The sequence below is a fragment of the Aspergillus japonicus genome (assembly GCF_003184785.1).
Source record: "Aspergillus japonicus CBS 114.51 unplaced genomic scaffold BO86scaffold_25, whole genome shotgun sequence".
Lineage (NCBI taxonomy): Eukaryota > Fungi > Ascomycota > Eurotiomycetes > Eurotiales > Aspergillaceae > Aspergillus > Aspergillus japonicus.
Window position 1 is genome coordinate 122,507 of NW_020291662.1, and position 18,215 is coordinate 140,721.

The 18,215-nt window shown below is 53.3% G+C and overlaps 6 protein-coding genes across 6 annotated transcripts; 4 read left to right on the plus strand and 2 right to left on the minus strand.

Moving 5' to 3' along the window:
• Positions 1-4: 4 nt before the first annotated feature.
• BO86DRAFT_399730 (beta-glucosidase) lies at positions 5-2,329 on the plus strand (the record flags this gene model as incomplete). The annotated part of the gene is made up of 2 exons (XM_025673650.1): positions 5-98; positions 159-2,329. The coding sequence occupies 2 exons, from the start codon at positions 5-7 to the stop codon at positions 2,327-2,329; spliced, it is 2,265 nt and encodes a 754-aa protein (XP_025527491.1).
• Positions 2,330-3,445: 1,116 nt separating this feature from the next.
• Positions 3,446-4,911, plus strand: BO86DRAFT_430552 (uncharacterized protein; the record flags this gene model as incomplete). The annotated part of the gene is made up of 3 exons (XM_025675711.1): positions 3,446-4,010; positions 4,105-4,500; positions 4,748-4,911. Exons 1-3 carry the CDS (start codon positions 3,797-3,799, stop codon positions 4,909-4,911), a joined length of 774 nt encoding a protein of 257 aa, XP_025527492.1. The 5' UTR covers positions 3,446-3,796.
• Positions 4,912-5,730: 819 nt separating this feature from the next.
• Positions 5,731-10,941, plus strand: BO86DRAFT_362547 (uncharacterized protein). Its single transcript, XM_025669924.1, has 5 exons — positions 5,731-6,443; positions 6,495-6,631; positions 6,681-6,999; positions 7,049-8,674; positions 8,727-10,941. Exons 1-5 carry the CDS (start codon positions 5,781-5,783, stop codon positions 10,923-10,925), a joined length of 4,944 nt encoding a protein of 1,647 aa, XP_025527493.1. The 5' UTR covers positions 5,731-5,780; the 3' UTR covers positions 10,926-10,941.
• Positions 10,942-11,859: 918 nt separating this feature from the next.
• BO86DRAFT_456354 (uncharacterized protein) lies at positions 11,860-13,497 on the plus strand. Its single transcript, XM_025677161.1, has 2 exons — positions 11,860-11,965; positions 12,024-13,497. Exons 1-2 carry the CDS (start codon positions 11,896-11,898, stop codon positions 13,376-13,378), a joined length of 1,425 nt encoding a protein of 474 aa, XP_025527494.1. The 5' UTR covers positions 11,860-11,895; the 3' UTR covers positions 13,379-13,497.
• On the minus strand, positions 13,454-14,444 carry BO86DRAFT_399735 (uncharacterized protein; the record flags this gene model as incomplete). Its single annotated transcript, XM_025673651.1, has 3 exons — positions 13,454-13,678; positions 13,749-13,995; positions 14,062-14,444. 3 exons carry the CDS (start codon positions 14,442-14,444, stop codon positions 13,454-13,456), a joined length of 855 nt encoding a protein of 284 aa, XP_025527495.1.
• A 654-nt stretch (positions 14,445-15,098) lies between these two features.
• BO86DRAFT_399736 (uncharacterized protein) lies at positions 15,099-16,848 on the minus strand (the record flags this gene model as incomplete). The annotated part of the gene is made up of 4 exons (XM_025673652.1): positions 15,099-15,755; positions 15,833-16,200; positions 16,261-16,552; positions 16,594-16,848. The coding sequence occupies 4 exons, from the start codon at positions 16,846-16,848 to the stop codon at positions 15,099-15,101; spliced, it is 1,572 nt and encodes a 523-aa protein (XP_025527496.1).
• Positions 16,849-18,215: the final 1,367 nt, after the last annotated feature.

Genomic DNA, 18,215 nt, shown 5'->3' on the forward strand with positions numbered 1-18,215 from the left:
GAAGATGCGTCGATTTCTGAGCTGGCAAAGCCTTGGTGTCGCATGGCTGCTTGCCCCTCCCAGTTCTTGCACCACTGGTCTGCTGTCAGATCTTGAAGGTAGGCCAGCATCCGCACACTCGTTCCAGGCCCACAGCCAGCTGACCTCTTCTTTTCCAGTGGACTTTCAAGACTGGACTGCGGCGTACAACAAGTCCGTCGCGGCGGTAGCAACTCTATCCGATGCGGACAAGATCCGACTGATCTCGGGGCAAAGCGTGCCCTCCCTCGGGTTTGAGCCCCTGACCAGCAACGATGGCTCCCAGGGGCTGGAAAGCTTCTTCTACGTCAGTTCGTTCCCTGAGTCCTCGGCCATGGCCCAGACCTGGGACCTCGAGTTGATTCGGGCTGGCTTCCACGCCGTCGGCCAGGAGTTCTACAACAAGGGCTACACCATGATCAATGGACCCACCACCGGTCCGCAAGGCCGGACACCCTGGAGCGGCCGGTTGGTGGAGACTCTCGGACAGGACGTATACCTGGCTGGCATCGCCTTCGCCCACGCCACGGAGGGCATCCGCGAGGCGGGCATCATCCCTTGCGGCAAGCACTTTCTGCTGAACGAGCAGGAGACCAATCGCTCCGAAGTCTACTGGATCGATAACGCCGTCACCGTCCCGCGCAATAACACCGCCTACTCGAGCAACGCTGACGACAAGACGCTGCACGAGACCTACCTGTGGCCCTTCTACGACGGGGTCAAGGCTGGGCTGGGCGCCATCATGTGCGCCATGAACCGTGTCAATGGGAGTTACGCCTGCGAGAACCCAGCCCTACTCAACCAAGTCCTCAAGACCGAGCTCGCATTCCCGGGCTTCGTGACCCCGGACACCTCAGGTCAGCACACAGCCCTGGGCTCTGCCAACGGCGGCTTGGACTTTGGCGCCGCCTCCTTCTGGAACAACCAGACCCTCCTCCCTGCCCTCGCCAACGGCACCCTCTCGCAGGCCCGCCTCGACGACATGGCCGTCCGCAACCTCATGCCCTACTTCCAACAGGGTCTGGACACCAAATCCCCGCCGCCTGTGCGGAGCGCCACAGACCCCATCGACGTGCGCGCCAATCACCGCGCCCTGATCCGCAAGGCTGGCGGGGCGGCCATCACGTTGCTCAAAAACACCAACCACGCCCTCCCACTGGCTCGTCCGCGCTCGATCGCGGTGTTCGGCGCCAACGCGCGCCCAACGCTCATCGGGCCCGGGACCACCATGGACGACGTGCACACCCACACCACCTGGCCCGGCCACCTCGTCTTCTCCGGCGGCTCCGGCATGGGCAGCCCCTCCTACGTGGTCAGCCCCTACGACGCTCTGCTGGCCAGAGCCCAAGCCGACGGGACCCAAATGATGTGGGCGCTGGACGACACCCTCCCGGAGATCGAATACATCGCCGTGACCGGCACAGCAGGGACCTCCGCGCCGCCCACATTCGCCGGCTACGCCTCGGCCGTCGAGACCTGCCTGGTCTTCATCAACGCCTGGAGCAGCGAGGGCAACGACCGCAGCGAGCTGCGCAACGCGGCGCAGGACGCAATGATCCGCACCGTCGCCGACCACTGCAACAACACCATCGTCTCCGTCACCACAGTCGGCGCCCGCCTGCTGGACGCCTGGATCGCCCACCCCAACGTCACCGCCGTGCTCTACTCCTCGCTGCTCGGCGAGCAGTCCGGCCACGCGCTGGTCGACGTGCTCTACGGCGCCGTCAACCCGTGCGCGAAACTGACGCACACCATCGCCCGCCACGAATCCGACTACCCCGTGCCCGTCTGCATGGCCGCCGACTGCGACTTCGTCGAGGGCGTGCACCTGGACTACAAGTACTTTGACCGGTACAACGTCGCCCCGCGGTATGAGTTCGGGTTCGGCCTCTCGTACACCACCTTCGGCTACTCCGCCCCGGTCGTTGGGGATGCGGATGAGGCGGCGCTGGCGCGGCGTGGGGCGACGGGCGTGCTCGCCCCCGGGGGGAAGGTGGATCTGTGGGATGAGGTGCTACGGGTGGGGTTTACGCTTACGAATACGGGGAGTAGGGTCGGCGCGGAGGTGGCGCAGCTCTATGTCTCGTTTCCCGATGAGGCGGCCCAGCCGGTGCGGCAGCTGCGGGGGTTCACAAAGGTCTTTCTCGGTGTTGGAGAGGAGAAGCATGTGGTGTTCTCGCTGCGGCGGAGGGACCTGAGTTACTGGGATGTAGTGAGTCAGGAGTGGGTGATTGCGAGAGGGCAATATAGGTTCTATGTTGGAGCGAGCAGTCGCGATTTGAGAGGTGATGTTGGTTTTATTGTTTCTTGAGGGAGGAGTTGGTTGGTGGTGTTTGCGTTGGAGTATTGGTAGATAGGTAGAAGGAAGCAGACACTGGATATATTTAAGATGCTCACAGTCACTATCATGTTAGCTTACCGTTTTCACCAACTCGCTACTTGGGTATGGGCTGAGGAATAGTCTAGTCCTAGTCCAGATTTTGGGGTCAGGGCTAGATTATGTGGTCTCTAGTCTTGACTTCTATTATCTAGAACTTTTGATTACAAATGATGATTGATTGTGATAGTGGATAGACATCAGAATCATTTCATGTTGCAGAGCGCAATTATACGATTTCTAAATCGATGCTCACTCGATGCTCAACTATCTATACTCTTGCATTGGATTGGATATACTTTCTTTTGGGGATTCCCGCTTGGCCCGGTGTTAGTTCCCCAAACAGGATTGGTCGGCGCAGAAGAAATTCATGTTGAATGGGATCGACCAAGATGCCTTGCTAGCCAGGCACCCAGACAGCCCTGGAAAGAGTGGTAGTCAGTGGGAGATCTTATGAACAAGAATTAACATTGGGAATATACATATGATAATTATCGGATAGATAACAACTCAATAGAAAATAACCAGGTAGTCTAGAAGGCGGTTTCAACTAATTATGATATATATCCCCACCCCACGAGCAGTTCCAAGCTCAATGGCCACGGTAAGATAGCGAATGTTGCGGGAAGTCAGAGCAATATGTCTGGAGAGTCTCAGGTTCTTGCTGTTACTCACCATTCGCATTAAACATTCCGAGCCTGCAGGACATAACGCTCTAGGGCATGCATGATTCTACTTTAAAGTCTTTTAGCCAGATTTTGCAGCTCCCTTTCAAAGGCGAGGCTATAATAGAGTGCTGAATGATGACACGTCAGGGGGGTTCAGCTGGCCCACTGTTGATCCCCACAGTCTGCCGCTCTTGCAGCCAAGCAACCACGCCATAAAGCAAGCCTCTCGGAAATGGTGCGACAGGGCGGTGAAGTGTTTATTAGTGGTTGCTAGGTCTGGATTTAGTGTGGTGCTAGTTCTAAGTAGGCTAGAGGTTGCTTATCTTGACCGTTAGAGGCTATATCGCTTTGATTGCTGTTTTAAAATTCTTCACAGCTCCGGCTAGATTAGGGTTGCTTCTATAACGACTAGCCCTCAAGAGTCCCCGTCCATTATAGCAACTCCTAAGCTAGGCAAAGCTTTGATCTAGTCCAAGCTCTTAACAAATAACGATTGACCATACAACTGTTGACTGGGTCAGAGCGTAGACTACGCTTCCATGGCTTCTGACCTAATCGCGCTAAATCCTGGCTCAGTCGCAAGTGTGCCCCCGGTGGAAATCCTGCCAGACGGCTCAGCCTTGCCGATCGAGTTAGCACACCATGATAAAAGGAGAACCCAGCCTTTCCCAACCGCTGCAACGTTGCATCCAACTTCTTCGTGCGCCCGTTGAATGACAATACCCCTGGCACCATGACTAACGACACTCGCGTCTGCTACTACCCCTCGGGCGCGATAGCGGATGATAATGTACCCTGCTCATCCGACGAGTACACTTCCTGCTGTGGAAGCACCGATCTCTGCCTCTCCAACGGGCTCTGCCTGAGTGTCACCCATCAACCATATGTCCTGAGTCGAGGTGCCTGCACCGATCCACAGTGGGGCACCGGATGTTCCCAATATTGCCGTGCGTTGTCCACCCGGGAGAGGGGCGGAAATCCTCCCCTCTCGCCTCTCCGCCCTCCAGGTGTGCTGGGGCCATCACACTGACCGTGTTTCAGAGGACAACAACCCCACCGGCGGCTGTTCGATCATCAACCTCAAGTACTACGATGGGGTATCGACCTACTGCTGCGGGACGCCCGTCGCCAACAATGACTCGGAAGTCGTCTGTCCCGACAATGCCAGCTCCTTCGAAGTGCAGACCGGACACGCAATGGTTGGCTACGCGATGCTGGCCAACGTATCGACCCTCGATGCTACCACGACAACGACAACGTGCTCTTCGTCGAATGAGACATCCACACTCGCTAACGCGACGGCATCGTGTACGAAAGGTGTCTCTAGCCACGACGCCGCCATTGGCGCCGGGGTAGGAGTGCCTTTAGGGGTGATTGCGCTGGCCTCGATCGTATGGGCATTGTTCGAGCGAAGGCGCGCAACCGCCGGGCGTGCTGGTCTGTCATCAGCGCCTACCAGCCAGTCTGCGCAGATTTATACCCAGCAGCTCCTCGTACCCAGTTCACAGCACTTTGGCGGACCAGCGCTCACCGAGCTGGATGGGTCGAAACGGCCATCGGAGCTGGAGACCCCTTAGTTGTGAGCTTTATCTGTCACCGAGGTCTTACTTGTCCCATCAAAGATCTTGTATAGTTGTAAGATGCGCAAGCGAAATCTGGTGACATGCCGTTTGGAGATGCATAGATGGAGCCGGCATTGCCCCAGCCCAACTGCATTCCTCTGTACATAGCCAAATATCTAATGGAAGCTCCCAGAGAATGGGACGGGAACCAGAACAGGAACCAAGATACTACCGATCTACCTTATACCTTCTGGATAGTTTGGTCAAGACACGGACGCCACGGTAGCATTGGTAAGCTACTGGACGATGTCGCCGAGGCGAATGGTGTATACGTAGGGTGGGCTCGCGATACATGTGTTGGGAGGGCGGCTCGAGAGGTGTGAACGCCCATGGCTCCAGTTCGATGGTCCTGGCTATATTAAACTATATACTGAATATTCTGGCGACCCCCGACCTTTATTAACATCCGGCCTCGGTCGGGTTTACTCAAGAGAGCTTAGTTTGGGAACCACCGAGTCAAAAACCGGGCGAGAGCATGCGGGGAGAGCTTGAGCCTACCTACCTACAGAAGCCCATTGCGGCCGCTCGGCAAAGGTAAAGTTTGCCGGGAGAGTCGACAAGCCTATATACAACTCCTGACGACTTTAATGAGTATGTCATCGGGAGTTATTCTCAGAAAAAATGAACACGTTTGGCCCGGAAGAGCCCTCAGTACATTGGGAAACGAGCGAGGCTTAATACATCACGTGACATGGACCCTATTGAGAAGAGGAACGGAGGAGTGGGGTCTAATCATAATCCCACCCCCTACAAGTCGATAAATATCTTTGCTTTATTATATGTAGGGAGCGTGGGAACCTTTCAAGTAGGCTGCTACTGCAATACCTAGTGAAAGTACTAAAAGAGAGAATTTCCATTAGCCGAGTAGCCGCAATGGTCGCCCGTACCTGGCCAATCACCACACAACTGTAGACTACTACCCACTTGAGGTGCATGATGGACAGGGATCAGAAGCTGAGCTGACACGTCACACACGCAGCCAGCAAAACCGTCTTCGTTCCCCTCACAATACCCGTCAATCCGAGTTCTGTCTGATCAACCAGCCGAAACCGTGTATATCGGACATGTTATTGTGGAAAGCGCGAGTAACTCGCAATGAGACGTATCCGGGCTTGGGGCCATGACAGCCTAGGGAAAAAAGACAAAGCACCGGATAAGAGCGACGCCAAAGACAAAAGGTCGTTAAAGGACCGTTTTAGGACGAACTTTTCCTCACGGCATCTTGGCGAGGAGGAAATACTGAAAAGTACGGTAACCGAAAGGTCTAATTGTCTTGAACCAGTCCATCATGACGATGAGCCTAGCAGGCCAAGAAGCGCGTCTCCTTGCGTTGAGACGTCTGAGGCACACTCCCTTGCATCAAGGAAGTCCACGAAGACGCTGGAAGAACTCGTGATGGGAAATCTCTGGAAAGTGGCCCTCGAAGAATTGCGAGAAAAGGACGGGCGCCTGGTTGCTGCGTATGAGCAAGATTTGGTCAGCGAGTCCAGTAAGAATCAGGGTCAGGATGGAGAAAGGCAAATAGAAAGTGGCCGCCTCAGCAAGCCAGAACCGCAACAGGAGCTTGTACGCGAAGCCCTACAAAGACTGGAAGACGGCCAGCTCTTCATACCCAGACGATGTCGCCAAACTGCGATCGGGAGTCAGGTTCAGCGCATTGTTCAAATTATCCTGTCCGTCAAGGATGTCATATCGCAGGCAGTTAGCGCGGAACCTCATGCTTCTCTTGCTTGGGCAGGTGTTCTGGTGGTGCTCCCGGTGAGTATCAACGCACAGAATTCCGATTTCATCAACTGATCTTCGAGCAAGCTACTCTTGAAGCCATTTACCCAGGTCGAGGAAGCAGCAAAGGGTATCGAGTTTATATCAAGATTGTTGATTCGGTATCAAGTCATTCAGAGCTCTCATATCCAGGTATTTATCGCACCACCTGGTAAAAGTGAAAGGTGATACCTGTCCGTGGAGGCTAAAGAATCACGGCTAACGAAGGTGTAGAATGACCAGCGTCGACCGGTTCTGTAGCTCCATAAGAGAGCAAACCATTAGTCTATTTAAGCAGGTACTGGAATACCAGATTCGACTCGCCAGGCAATTTTCACGGTCGGGGTTGTTTCGGGGAATCAGAGACATGGTGACTGCTGATGATTGGCTTGGGATGACCACGAATATCGAGCAGATTGACAAGTCAATCCATACTATGTTGGCAGAATGGTCCCAAAAGACCATCCAGCATATCGATGCAACAGTTGCGTCAATGCAGGAAAAGATGGACAAATCCCTTTCTCTGGCTATCGGCATCAAGAAGGATATGAATGTAAGACAGCAGCCTCCAATCACTTTTGCCAGACTGACATTTCCACCAGATCCAGCACAACGAAGCGCTACTCAAATCTATGACCTGTGTGACTAGTGCAGCCTATGGATTCTACGACCAAGACAAGGGAACCTGCCTCGAAGGGACGCAGGTAACTGTTCTCGAGAAGATTCAGCAATGGAGCATTGGCTCTGAAGAGAAGCCTATCCTATGGCTTCAAGGAATGGCAGGAACCGGCAAGTCTACTATCGCCCGAACTGCGGCCGCAGCCTTTCGGAATGGAACATTGTTAACAAGTACCGGTGCTCTCCCGGATAATGTTTGCTTTGGGGGTAGTTTCTTCTTTGACCACAAGAAGCAGGACTGCAAGGACCCCCGGAACCTCTTCCCGACATTGGCTCGTCAGCTGGTTGAAGTGATCCCAGAGATCCAAGATGCCGTTTGTGCAGCGATTGCCAATCATCATGATATCCAACAAAGGACACTCCGTGATCAGTGGAGGTACCTGATTTGGGAGCCCCTGTCCATGCTTCAAAGTGACCTTCAGGATACGGTCATGGTTGTCATTGATGCCCTAGATGAATGTGAAGTCAAGATAAATAACTACAAAGACGATTTGGAGGTGATATTAGGGCTCCTGAGTCAGATACATCAGCTTCGCTTTGTGCGGATACGTGTTCTCATCACAAGTCGACCCGAAGCAGACATGCAACGCCACAGCAAAAGTCTCTCCCAGAACATTCACGACCAGACGTTGAAAAAGGTGAAACTCGTCAACAGCGCCGATGATCGAGAAGATGACATTACTCGCTTGATCAAACATGAGATGGTTGCGATCAAAAAGAGTCATCCGCGCCTGCCTGCAGACTGGCCGGGCACCCAGTCTCTCAGACAGCTCGTCGTCCAGACAGAAGGTCTCTTCATTTATGCCTCTACCGTCTGTCGCTTCTTGCGTGATGCGACCGAGCGAACCATTCAGCGTCGACTCGATAGGATCCTGGACAATGGATTCGATGGCAACTCAAAGGGCAACAACCTGGATGAGATGTACAACCAAATTCTCGAGATTATTCTCACCGGAGAAACAGACAACGATGAAGAGATGTCAAACTTGTTCAATCAAGTCGTGGGCTGTATCATAGTCTTGTCGCAGCCAATGTCTTTGATGGACTTAGGCGACCTCGTTCCCTGCCAGATTGACGACATAAGATGGATTCTGGGACAATTATGTTCGGTCATCGAAGTGTCACAGAATGAACACCAACCTATCCAACTTGTCCACCTCTCCTTTCGAGACTTCCTTCTTGACCATTCAAGATGCAAGAATGACCTATTTTACCTGGAGGAGAAAGAGCTGAATCACGTGGTGTTCGAACATTGCTTGGAATTGATGTCGTGCTACCTGCGACGCGATATTTGCTGCCTCCGGGAACCCGGTATCGAGCTATCCCAGATAAACCTGGAGTCATTGGATATTAAAAAGCGGTTCCCAGACAGTGTGCGATATGCCTGTATCTACTGGGCTGAGCATCTCGAGCGTAGTGGTGATGCATCGCCCGCGGACGAAGCCCGAACTCTGGGCTTTCTTGAAACACATTTTATTCACTGGCTGGAGGCAATGTGCCTGGTGGGAATGGTTCCGCAAGCAATCAACACCTTCAATGTTCTCACATCAGTAAGTGATTTCTTTTTCCAGCCAATGACAACGGCACGCTGATGAAACGCAGATGGATATGAGCCAGAAGATGAGCAATTTCATCTTTGAGGCAAGAAGGTTTACAACAAAGTTCAGACTTCACATCGAGAAGATGCCATTACAAATATATACCTCTGCCCTTCCATGCGCGCCTCAGAATAGCGTCGTCCGAAAGCTGTTTGAAGAGGAGATTCCAACCTGGATAACACAGCTTCCGGAGGCACAAAGCGACTGGAGCGCTTTTTCACATAATCTTGGCACATTGGAAATAATTCGCTCATTGGAATTCTCTTTTGACGAGAAATTGTTGCTGGTCGGTAGTGGGCCCAAAGCCAGACTGTTCGAAACAGCTACCTGGACGTGTGTCCTGGAAATCGATGGAGACAGTTCTAGTGGGTTTGGACAAATTGTCCTCTCTGCGGATAGTACACGACTGGCAGCTTGGTTCGGTAATGGTAATGCCCGCTTATGGCACGTGTGGGACGGAAGATGGGTCGATGTTGAAGCCCACCCAGCAAGGATTGTTGGAACACAGTTCTCAGGAGATGGAGTTAAACTTGTCTGTCTATTGGATGACAACACGATGCTGATAGCGGACGGACACACTGGTGACATCCTAGCGAAGCTGTCGCACGGCGTCGCAGCAGTCCCGGTAAGCAACATTGATTTGATGTATTTCAATCTTGCCGTATCCAACAATTGCCGGTTGATTGCAATTGTGGATGAGGGGAAGTGTATCAACGTCTTCGACCAGACCCGAGACTCGATTGTTTACAGCTATTGCCATTATCCTGGGCGTCGTGGTACCATAAGACCCCTGACCTTCTCCCCAGATGGGAAGCTTTTGCTATCTGCATCGACCAATGGCTACGTCGTCGTATGGGACTCAGATTCGGACAAGCTGCATGAGGTTGAAGCCGGGGATATGGTACTGAAAGCAGCATTTTTGGCTGATTCCACCGCTATTGCCATTATCTATGAAGACTTGACAGTGTCCACGTGGATCTGGGAAACTGGACAAATAGCAAAGCAGGAGATTGACCGCTCTGGCCAGAACGCAAAGTTTTCTGCATATTGTAGGGTTTCGTTCCCCGAATCCAGTCCAGTGGTCACATGTATGACGAGCGACAGGCCCGATGGTCTCTGGAAGGATATCCAGACCACGTGTGCTCAAATCAACCGCAAATGTCGCGGGGGAAATACAGCCATTGCTTTGTCGCCTAATGGAAGGTTTATTGCATCCAGTCAAGGGAGCGATGTTGCTATTTGGGAAGTGTCTGCACAAGAGAGCCAAAACCCGAGTGTTGAAGATGATGGTACTCTTGTATCGGTGGAAGTATCGCCCGATGGAAACTCGGTTGCTTCGTGTTATTTGTGTGCAGTCAAACTGCGGAATGGAAATACCGGGGAGCTGAGAGAGACCTGGACTGTTTCACCAAATTCTTTCTACCACCACATGAGCTTTTCTGCAGACAGCAGGGTTTTTTTGCTCGGTTCGTATGACGGCCAAGTCCTACTGTGGGATGTTGTAAGCGGACAGCCGCTGACCAGTATCCAAGTCTCGAACCTTTCTGATCCCAAGATTGCTTTATCACCAGACAAGACCTTGCTTGCACTGGCTTCGTCAGGATGGACTGACAGTATGCACTGTGAACATATAATCCTGTGGGACCTAGTGAAGAACAAGGCCCTCCGCGAGTTTAAGCTGTTCGGAGAGCCTGAGCATGTGGCCATTTCGCCCGACAACGGCACCATAGCTGTTTCATCACGTCGGGCAATCAGCATGTATAGCTCTGCGGGAACTATTTTACATTCTGTGAACCACGGAGGAGAAAATCCCGCTTTAGCATTTTCGGCAAGCGGAGAGCTGATTGCCTCTGCGGACGAGAAAATTACCATATGGAACGCAGCAACAGGGCAGAAGTTGGGCGACATTCCGTGTGATCGCTATGTGAGCTGGATCTGCTTCACAGATGGAGACCGCTCCCTTTCAACCAGTGAGGGACGATTCTCAACTGCCTCCATTCTGGCGAATGATTTGGATATGACCGGGTCCGGATTAGTTTGGCGCGGCTTGTACATCATGAATGGACGGAAGAGGATTCTTGCCCTAAACTCCGAGTTCCTCGCTTCCAGCCAGTCTGTGCGGGGGGGCAAAGTTGCCCTGGTGTTTCCGCCTGATCGAGTTGGTATCCTCGGGATCGATACTGAAGTCGACCACATCCTTTGAATACATCCAGACCTGGTCCGCGACACTCGCTGTCGCTATTCCCGGGGATCTCGACATCGCCCAAAGCTCATCATCATGGAAGCTGAGCTCGAAGCCAACGCTGCCGGATCTAATGGATGACGATCTTTGGAAGGAGCCGCTGAAACATGCTCGAATTGACAGGCTTGATATGCGTAACATGGAAGGGGTTTCGATCATTGTGATAGTGAACGGCAGTATCGTAGCCGTGGATTGAGTGGCAGTCAAATGGCCCACATTGCCCTTCATCCCATATTGGAATCGGACATGATGGTCAATCATATTTTCTCCCATGGCGTTTGAAGACAGTATCTCCCTTGCAACGCCCATCCGGCAGATTCTCAGAGAACCAAAATTACCAACGTGCATGTATTCATGTCAGTTGCGGATTCAATTGAAACACGGGTTCCTATATTGGGGTTATTTGGCACATTTTACGATATATTGACTGTCCTATCCTAGCGAGGCTCCATGGTGGGCTTGGGTACATACGGGTACGAGCACATGGTCCCTAATGCAGTGGAGCATGAACAGCCGAGTTCCAACAGCAGAGAGATCGGACCGTGCCGTCCAATCTTCTCGTGTTTGCTTCCTTGGCGCCTGACCTCGCCACTTTTAGTTGCTTAACTTCCAGAATTATAGCCCTAAAGAGAGCCAGCCACGCTCAGCCAAGGCTATGGTAGCCTTACGCAGCAGGGCTTTGATCACGCCGAGATCTTGGCCACATGAAGCAGACGCCACGATTGGAGGGCTAACGGGTTCAGGAACCAACGGAGGGTGCTTGGCAGAACTTAGGGCTATGTTTAGCCCGCATCCTGAGCCACATGGCTCGACGTGCCCGGGCACTTCTGGCAGCATATATTAAGTCTTTCCTGGCCAAATGCCGAATTCTAGTCATTTGTTGAGAATCCAAAGATATTCCCGTAAAACCGGGCATCTGGGCCCTTTCGAAATGTCACCCACCGAACGCTTCTACGGCTTGGAATACCGTGCAGTAGAAGACTCAGATAATGCGGAGGAAGGTGGGTACCGTACTGTCTTCATCCAATCGTCCCAAGGCTAAGCTTTGACCAGTACCAGTGGGAGGCCCCGCCGACGCCGAGTGCGATTACCCGGCGTTCCCGCCAAAATCCACCACTAAACGCAACCGATATATCATCACGGGGATCATATGGTCTGGCCTTCTGCTTCTGGGATCCTTTCTAGGACTCAGCATTGTCCTGACCGTCTTACTAGCCGTCGAAAGGGATAACACGGGCTTCAGCACCGACAATCCTGACTATGCTCTGTACAAAAACACAGGGTTCAAGGGATGCATCAACACACCCGTATCCGCCCTACCGTCGAACTGTTCAGTCATCCGTGAGAGTCTCCGTAGCGAGCCAGGAGGCGTTTTAGCTCTGCTACGTCCTCATTTGCGCCACTCAAGCCAGAGTTGGTGTGAGGTGATGAGCTGTTTCCAGGACTTCAAGATCATCCCCTCCACGCCCCGACCCTCAGCCTTCTGGCCGACCGCGCTCGACACCTGGAACAAGACGGCCATCACCTTCTTCATGGCCACTTGGCAGGTGAATAAGCTACATCAAGCCCTGTACAGTAAGAAAGGGCAGCTCTGCCGGGGCATTGAGTGGGACACGTGGGTCATCCTGGCCTGGGATCTCGGGTCCTTCGTCTGGTGGTGCGTAGGGCTGGGCCGGTTCGCCGTGCGGCCGGCATACTACTCCCCCCCTTCAATGCTGGGCTGGATCACCCTCTGGAAGTACTGCTACATCATCCGCTATCACCCCTACTCCTGTGTGCTTCGCCATGCTCCACGAAGGGCGCAGATCGTCCGGTGGACGCTCGCCACAGTGGCCACACTGCAGTGGGCGGCGTCAGCCTACCTCTGCGTCCGCGCCTTGCATTTCCGCGACACGCCCGGCACGCCGAAACCGGCCTACGACTGCCTGGAGGCGCGCTTCGCCGCGGCGCCCGGCACCACAACCTGCGCGCCCGCACAGATCTGCTCGACCCCGTCGCTGCTCCACTCCTTCACCTTCCAGTGGCCCAACCAACGACTCGGGGGTTGGATCTCGGACGTCGCCTTCTTCGCCGCCCTGTCCGTCCTGGCCATCTTCATGGTTGTCATCATCGGCCTTTTCCCGCATCTGGCCCGGCTGATTTGCGGCGGGGACCTGGCCAAGTGGCGTCGGCGAGCGGCATACGTGGACTTCGGGTTCGCGGGCAATGTCTGTTTGGCGGGCGTGGCGTGTACAATCTACGGCGGCATGACGGTTGTGGATGCCATCCGCGCCTTTGGGCATGGTCGCGAGGCGGCCGTCGTCTTCAATTATGATTGCACCGCGTTGCATGTCAACGTGAGTCCGTGGCGATACTATCTGGATGTCGACTATGAGTTGCCCGTGAGGGTGGCGAGGATGTGGTTCAATGCATAGTGGGGGTGCAAGTCCCCGGCGGTCTTTTGTATATAGTACGCCGTAATTACTAGTTTGATTCCCCCTGGCTTCTGTTCATACTTTGATGGGATTCTGAATACGACTTCCTACTACACCGGTCAACGGTAGCATCTGTGTTCGTAGCTTCTCGTTTATTCTCCCACCCATATGTCTGACATGTTGCCAGACCTCGTCGTCCTCTGCCGAGTAGAGCGGTGACTTCGAGATTCGAAGTTGGGTTCCGTCGTGGATGGTGATCAAACATCGGACCTTGCGTCCAATGAAGGAGACAAGCATTACCTAGCGACAACAGGCCAGGAATTTTAGCACCGACTGACTAAACCAGAATTAAAACAGCCTGGAAACTGACCGGAACAATCATATCTAGCACACCTTCGACAGACCACCGAGAATACATGAGCGCCACAAAGACTTTTAGTTCAGCCTTCAGCAGGGTGTGTCCCGAGTCGTCAACATCGCTGTGGCTGAGGATAGCTTTGACATGGGGTGGCAAGGGTCGAATCCGGCAAACATCAAGTGCTCCGAGGTACCACATAATCTCGGTGCCGGGGACCACCTCCTTCCCTTCGCAAACCGATTCCAAATTGGACCAGTCCCTGACAAAGGTTGCTTAGTTTGTATCTAAAGACAGGCTGGATCTGTTTCGGGGTCTCGAGACTTACGTGACTCGCCACTTGTTCAACCAAGTGAGCTTCTGTGTCTCGTCTTCGCAATTCAAACGTGAGCTTGACATCTCGATATGGAGGCATCTGGAAAGTTGGTCTGCCGCATCGTAGGATGAGACCGGTTCATTTCCAAATCCCCTGACATCCGGATCTAGGGCCTTTGCCTTATCGTCAAACCATTCAGCAGTGGCCGAGTTGGACAGATCCACAGGGTGCTCTCGGATATAGTTGTACGTGAGGGGGACAAAGTAATTGGCCGGATTCAGAGCCGGAGGGATATTGGGATCGGTGTCAGTATCACTTGTGAGGTCAAGACGTAAGATCAGGATGCCGAGCCTCACCAGCTGCTGTGGATCCATCAAGATCTGATCCAGCTCCATCGCCCTTGTCACCTTATACGTGACGCAGAGGTTGGACAATACCTGCTCACGCTGGGTTTCTAACTCATCATCATCAGCCGCGCGCGAAAGGCGATGTAGCAGGTTCTTGATAAAAAGATAGTCCTTTGGATGAAAGACATCACGCTCGCTGGTCGATGGTGTAGCGGTATTTGGGAAAGAGAGATACAGACTTGACGGGTAGGAGGAAAGAGGAATCAAGAAGGGTGGGTAGGCTTGCAGTTGTCCAGTTAAACACTAGGGTTACTGATGTCATGCGGCGGATTGCCGTTGCGCTCACAGCTCGGGAACACTTCACTGTACTCATGGAGATAATGTGAATGATTCAAGCAATGGAATTGCCATGCAATTAGTGTAGAGCTATACCTAGTTCTACTTGAATTCGGTAGTAGAGGCAGGTTCAAGGAGATTCACTAAATGATCGCAGATAGTCGGGATTTGCCTCTATATAGGCTCCCCATCATACAAACAGCCGGGAGCTACTGTGATATTGAATGATTTTCCTTGCCTCTTCCTCTTCACCTCGACCTCTGTGATGACATTCGCAGCCATTAACCATTGTCAGGAATACGCCCCGAGTTGCCCAACCGAAAGCCGACCGAGGATCTTTCTCAACAATGCCCCCCCTCCGGCCCTCTATTTGTGATCCCCAACCACCCATCGCTTATCCATCGCGCTCTCATCCAAAGTAACCACGTCCTCAGATCCTCCACTGCGATTCAGCTTTTCCATCATCCTCGTCCAGATCCCTTCATTCACACGCCCCTGCAGCCAATATCCCGCCTGTCTGCCCTCATCTCCAACGCCATCCGCATTTCCAGTTCGCGCAGACGCCCTCGCCTTACACGTCGTCAACCCGTCGTCCATCCGCACTCCCATTTTCGTTAATGGCCGACTCAACCGCGTATTTCCAAGAACAAAGAGGGGCGTCGTGCCCTTGACGTCCAATCCGTACCAGGGTAGATGACACCACGAGGTCAGCGCCACCCGGGGCGTGCGGGAGCCGTATCCGCGCGGGACTGCGGGCGTGTCACGCACTGGCAGATGTTGATCGATAATCTGAGCCACGCAGACGGGGTTGCGGGCGTCTTGGATGGTCTGGCGGATGTGGTGGGCGGTGTCGATGAGATCGTCCGATGCCGATGACGTCCCGGGTGCAATAGGTGAGACCGGGACATTGATCCAGGGATTAGTCAGGGCGCCTGGGACCGAGGCGAGATGCGGTTGGATGTTGAGGGTGAAGATGAGGCCGGTGTGGGCTCCCTTTGCCTTGGCGGCTGGGGTAAAGGCCGACTACGCGCAATTAGTGTCAAAACGAGGCACCGAAACAATGGACTCAAGGAGGTCTGGGTGGCTCTAAGGGACGTTACCTGATACACAAACGCCATCAAGAGGTCATGTTCCGTGACCTGAACTCCCCTACTCCGCGCCTGGGCCATCCAGCCATCAATCCACGACTGTGGCACGAAAAGCATTCGACGCACCCGACGGGCGGAAGTGGGACAGATCGCCCAGAAGCGTTGACGCAGATACGCCACCAGGAAGCGCGCCCAGCTCACCTGGAAGCCCTGCGAATAGCGAACAGCAATTGGGTGATCGGGCGTATCGTCATCAGCGGCAACGCTTCGCCCGGCCTCGATCATGTCTGGTTTGAGTTGAAACTCGGGTCGAATGGCAGTGTCTCGACTGTGCGTGCCTGATAGCAGAGCGCAGTACGTCCTGGCAATCCAGTGAATCCCTAGAACCCGTCAGCAACAGGGCCCACCCGGGGTCGGAGGCTCCGGGAAGAGTAGCATACCCCCGGCGTCTGATAATGCGTGTTGAACGATGAATTGAATGACACATGCATCTCGCAGATGCACTGTTCGGATGGACAGTGCCTGTCGGCCATCGTGCCTCCCTCCCTTGAATTGAACCAAGTTTTCTAGTACTTTGGGGTCGTAGAAGACAGGCTCGGGCTCAGCTTTGATTGGGCACAGCTCGGCGGTATTCGATGGTACAAACTCCTCCAGATGTAAATTGACTGTCCTGGCTCGAAAGATTGTTCCGAGCTTGCTGGGTGTGTGTTTCCCCTTTACAAACCTGGAGCGCTGTGTCACCGCGGAAAGTTAGCATGCCCACGAAGGCAGACGTCATTTGTGTGACTGCGAAAACCCGCCTTCAGATTCAATCTCGTGCCCAGGATGGGATATTCCGTAATCAACTGGCGTGTCGCCGCCAGACATTCCTCCGGCGTCAGCTTTATCGGCAGCGCAACCGTCAGATGCACCTCGAGCTGTCGCGAGAACGACAGTTCTAGCGGCGAGAGCTCCATCTGCTGCTCTAGTGACCGCTCGGAGCCTGGTAGTGAGCAGGGCACAGTATTGTCCAAAGGCTGCTTTTCCATCATCGATGTGACCAATGCACTCTGACATCGCTCTCCTCTTTCTTCTTGGTCCCGCTAAAGTTGCGGACGGAGGTCTATATAACTTCTTCCTACGGACAATCCATTAGGTGTGGGGTTTCACCCTGCACGGAGCACCATGCATATGCAATGAGCAAGGTCGATGGTAGACGGGAAATCAACCGCGATCGTCATTACACCGTAACTGTAATCTCTTTTCTATATCAGCGGGGCCAATAGGGGCCTGGCAGGGTTGTTCTAGCATCTTAGATAGTGGGGCTGAGGAGACATCGCAATCTTCGTCCTCCGTTGCGTCTCTGTTGAATCTTCTGTTGGATATGAAAGTCTCTGAGAAAGGATTGATTCATCCGTCTGGACCTACGCTCGCTCCCGAGTCAGCCCCATCATCGCCCTCAGCCGGGTCTGTGATCCTTCATCCGCACCAGGGTCCGAATTCAAACCCAAATTCGAATGTTTACTGTTCAGGGGGGAATAAAAAGCAGGATCTGCAGTGTAGATCCTCAGGGGAGCCAAGGAAGATAACTCAAACCCTTTGCTTGGCGGGCCAAGTTCTGCGCAGTGGAGCCCGAGATACGATAAGCAGTTTCTACAGCGAGTCATGAGGCGGCCCGAATCCTGATTCCGTGGACGGCGAAGAGGGATGGCCGACTCCCATTCGATTGAAGATCGATCCGACATGGAGTCAAGGAGATTGAAAGCCATGTGGATCTGTCATGCAGCAGTAGTCGGCTCTTTCTCCCTCTCCTTGGCTGCAGGAAAAAAACAAAAAGAAAATAAAATAAAAAATTAAAGTTGATATTGTTCTGCAGCTTGCCTCGCAGTGCAGTCAATTTCAAATGCAACAATTTTCCTCAATCAGTCACAAAAGACAGGTCGAAAGAAAATACAACAGAAGAGATTGGCTGGTGGTCAGTGACCCACTCACCCAAATACTCCCGGCGTGTCGCTGGCTTGAACTACTCTTCCTTAGGGTTTACATTCTTATGCAACGCCCCTTCTTAACAGCTCGAAACGCGAACTTGAGCCTCGGTACCAGGCTGGATATTAATTTATCGGACCATTCTTGGACGTCCTAACAAGGAATCTCTCCAACAGAGAATTCCCGAGGGGTAACGCGGAAGAAAAAAAGCACGTTCTCGTGGTGGAAGACAACGTTCTCAACCGCCGAATTCGCAGTCACTAGTAGTGAATTGCAGCGGGCCAAAGTTGCCGTCAGACCTATCTCTGTGTTCTCAGCCTATCGATAAAGAGCTGATCTTCGGGACGGGATCTCAGCCACTGAAAAGGTTCGTAGGCTTGAAAGGCTTAACAAGATACATCTACCCGTGATAGGCTTTACCGCAAACGCA

Excerpts from the sequence above, each read along its gene's own strand:
- BO86DRAFT_362547 (XM_025669924.1), top strand. The coding sequence starts at position 5,781 with ATGAGACGTATCCGGGCTTGGGGCCATGACAGCCTAGGGAAAAAAGAC. Across the intron at positions 6,632-6,680 it reads CCACCTGGTAAAAGTGAAAG|AATGACCAGCGTCGACCGGT; the intron begins GTGATACCTGTC and ends ACGAAGGTGTAG. Across the intron at positions 7,000-7,048 it reads GCATCAAGAAGGATATGAAT|ATCCAGCACAACGAAGCGCT; the intron begins GTAAGACAGCAG and ends CATTTCCACCAG.
- BO86DRAFT_456354 (XM_025677161.1), top strand. The coding sequence starts at position 11,896 with ATGTCACCCACCGAACGCTTCTACGGCTTGGAATACCGTGCAGTAGAA. Across the intron at positions 11,966-12,023 it reads CTCAGATAATGCGGAGGAAG|TGGGAGGCCCCGCCGACGCC; the intron begins GTGGGTACCGTA and ends GACCAGTACCAG.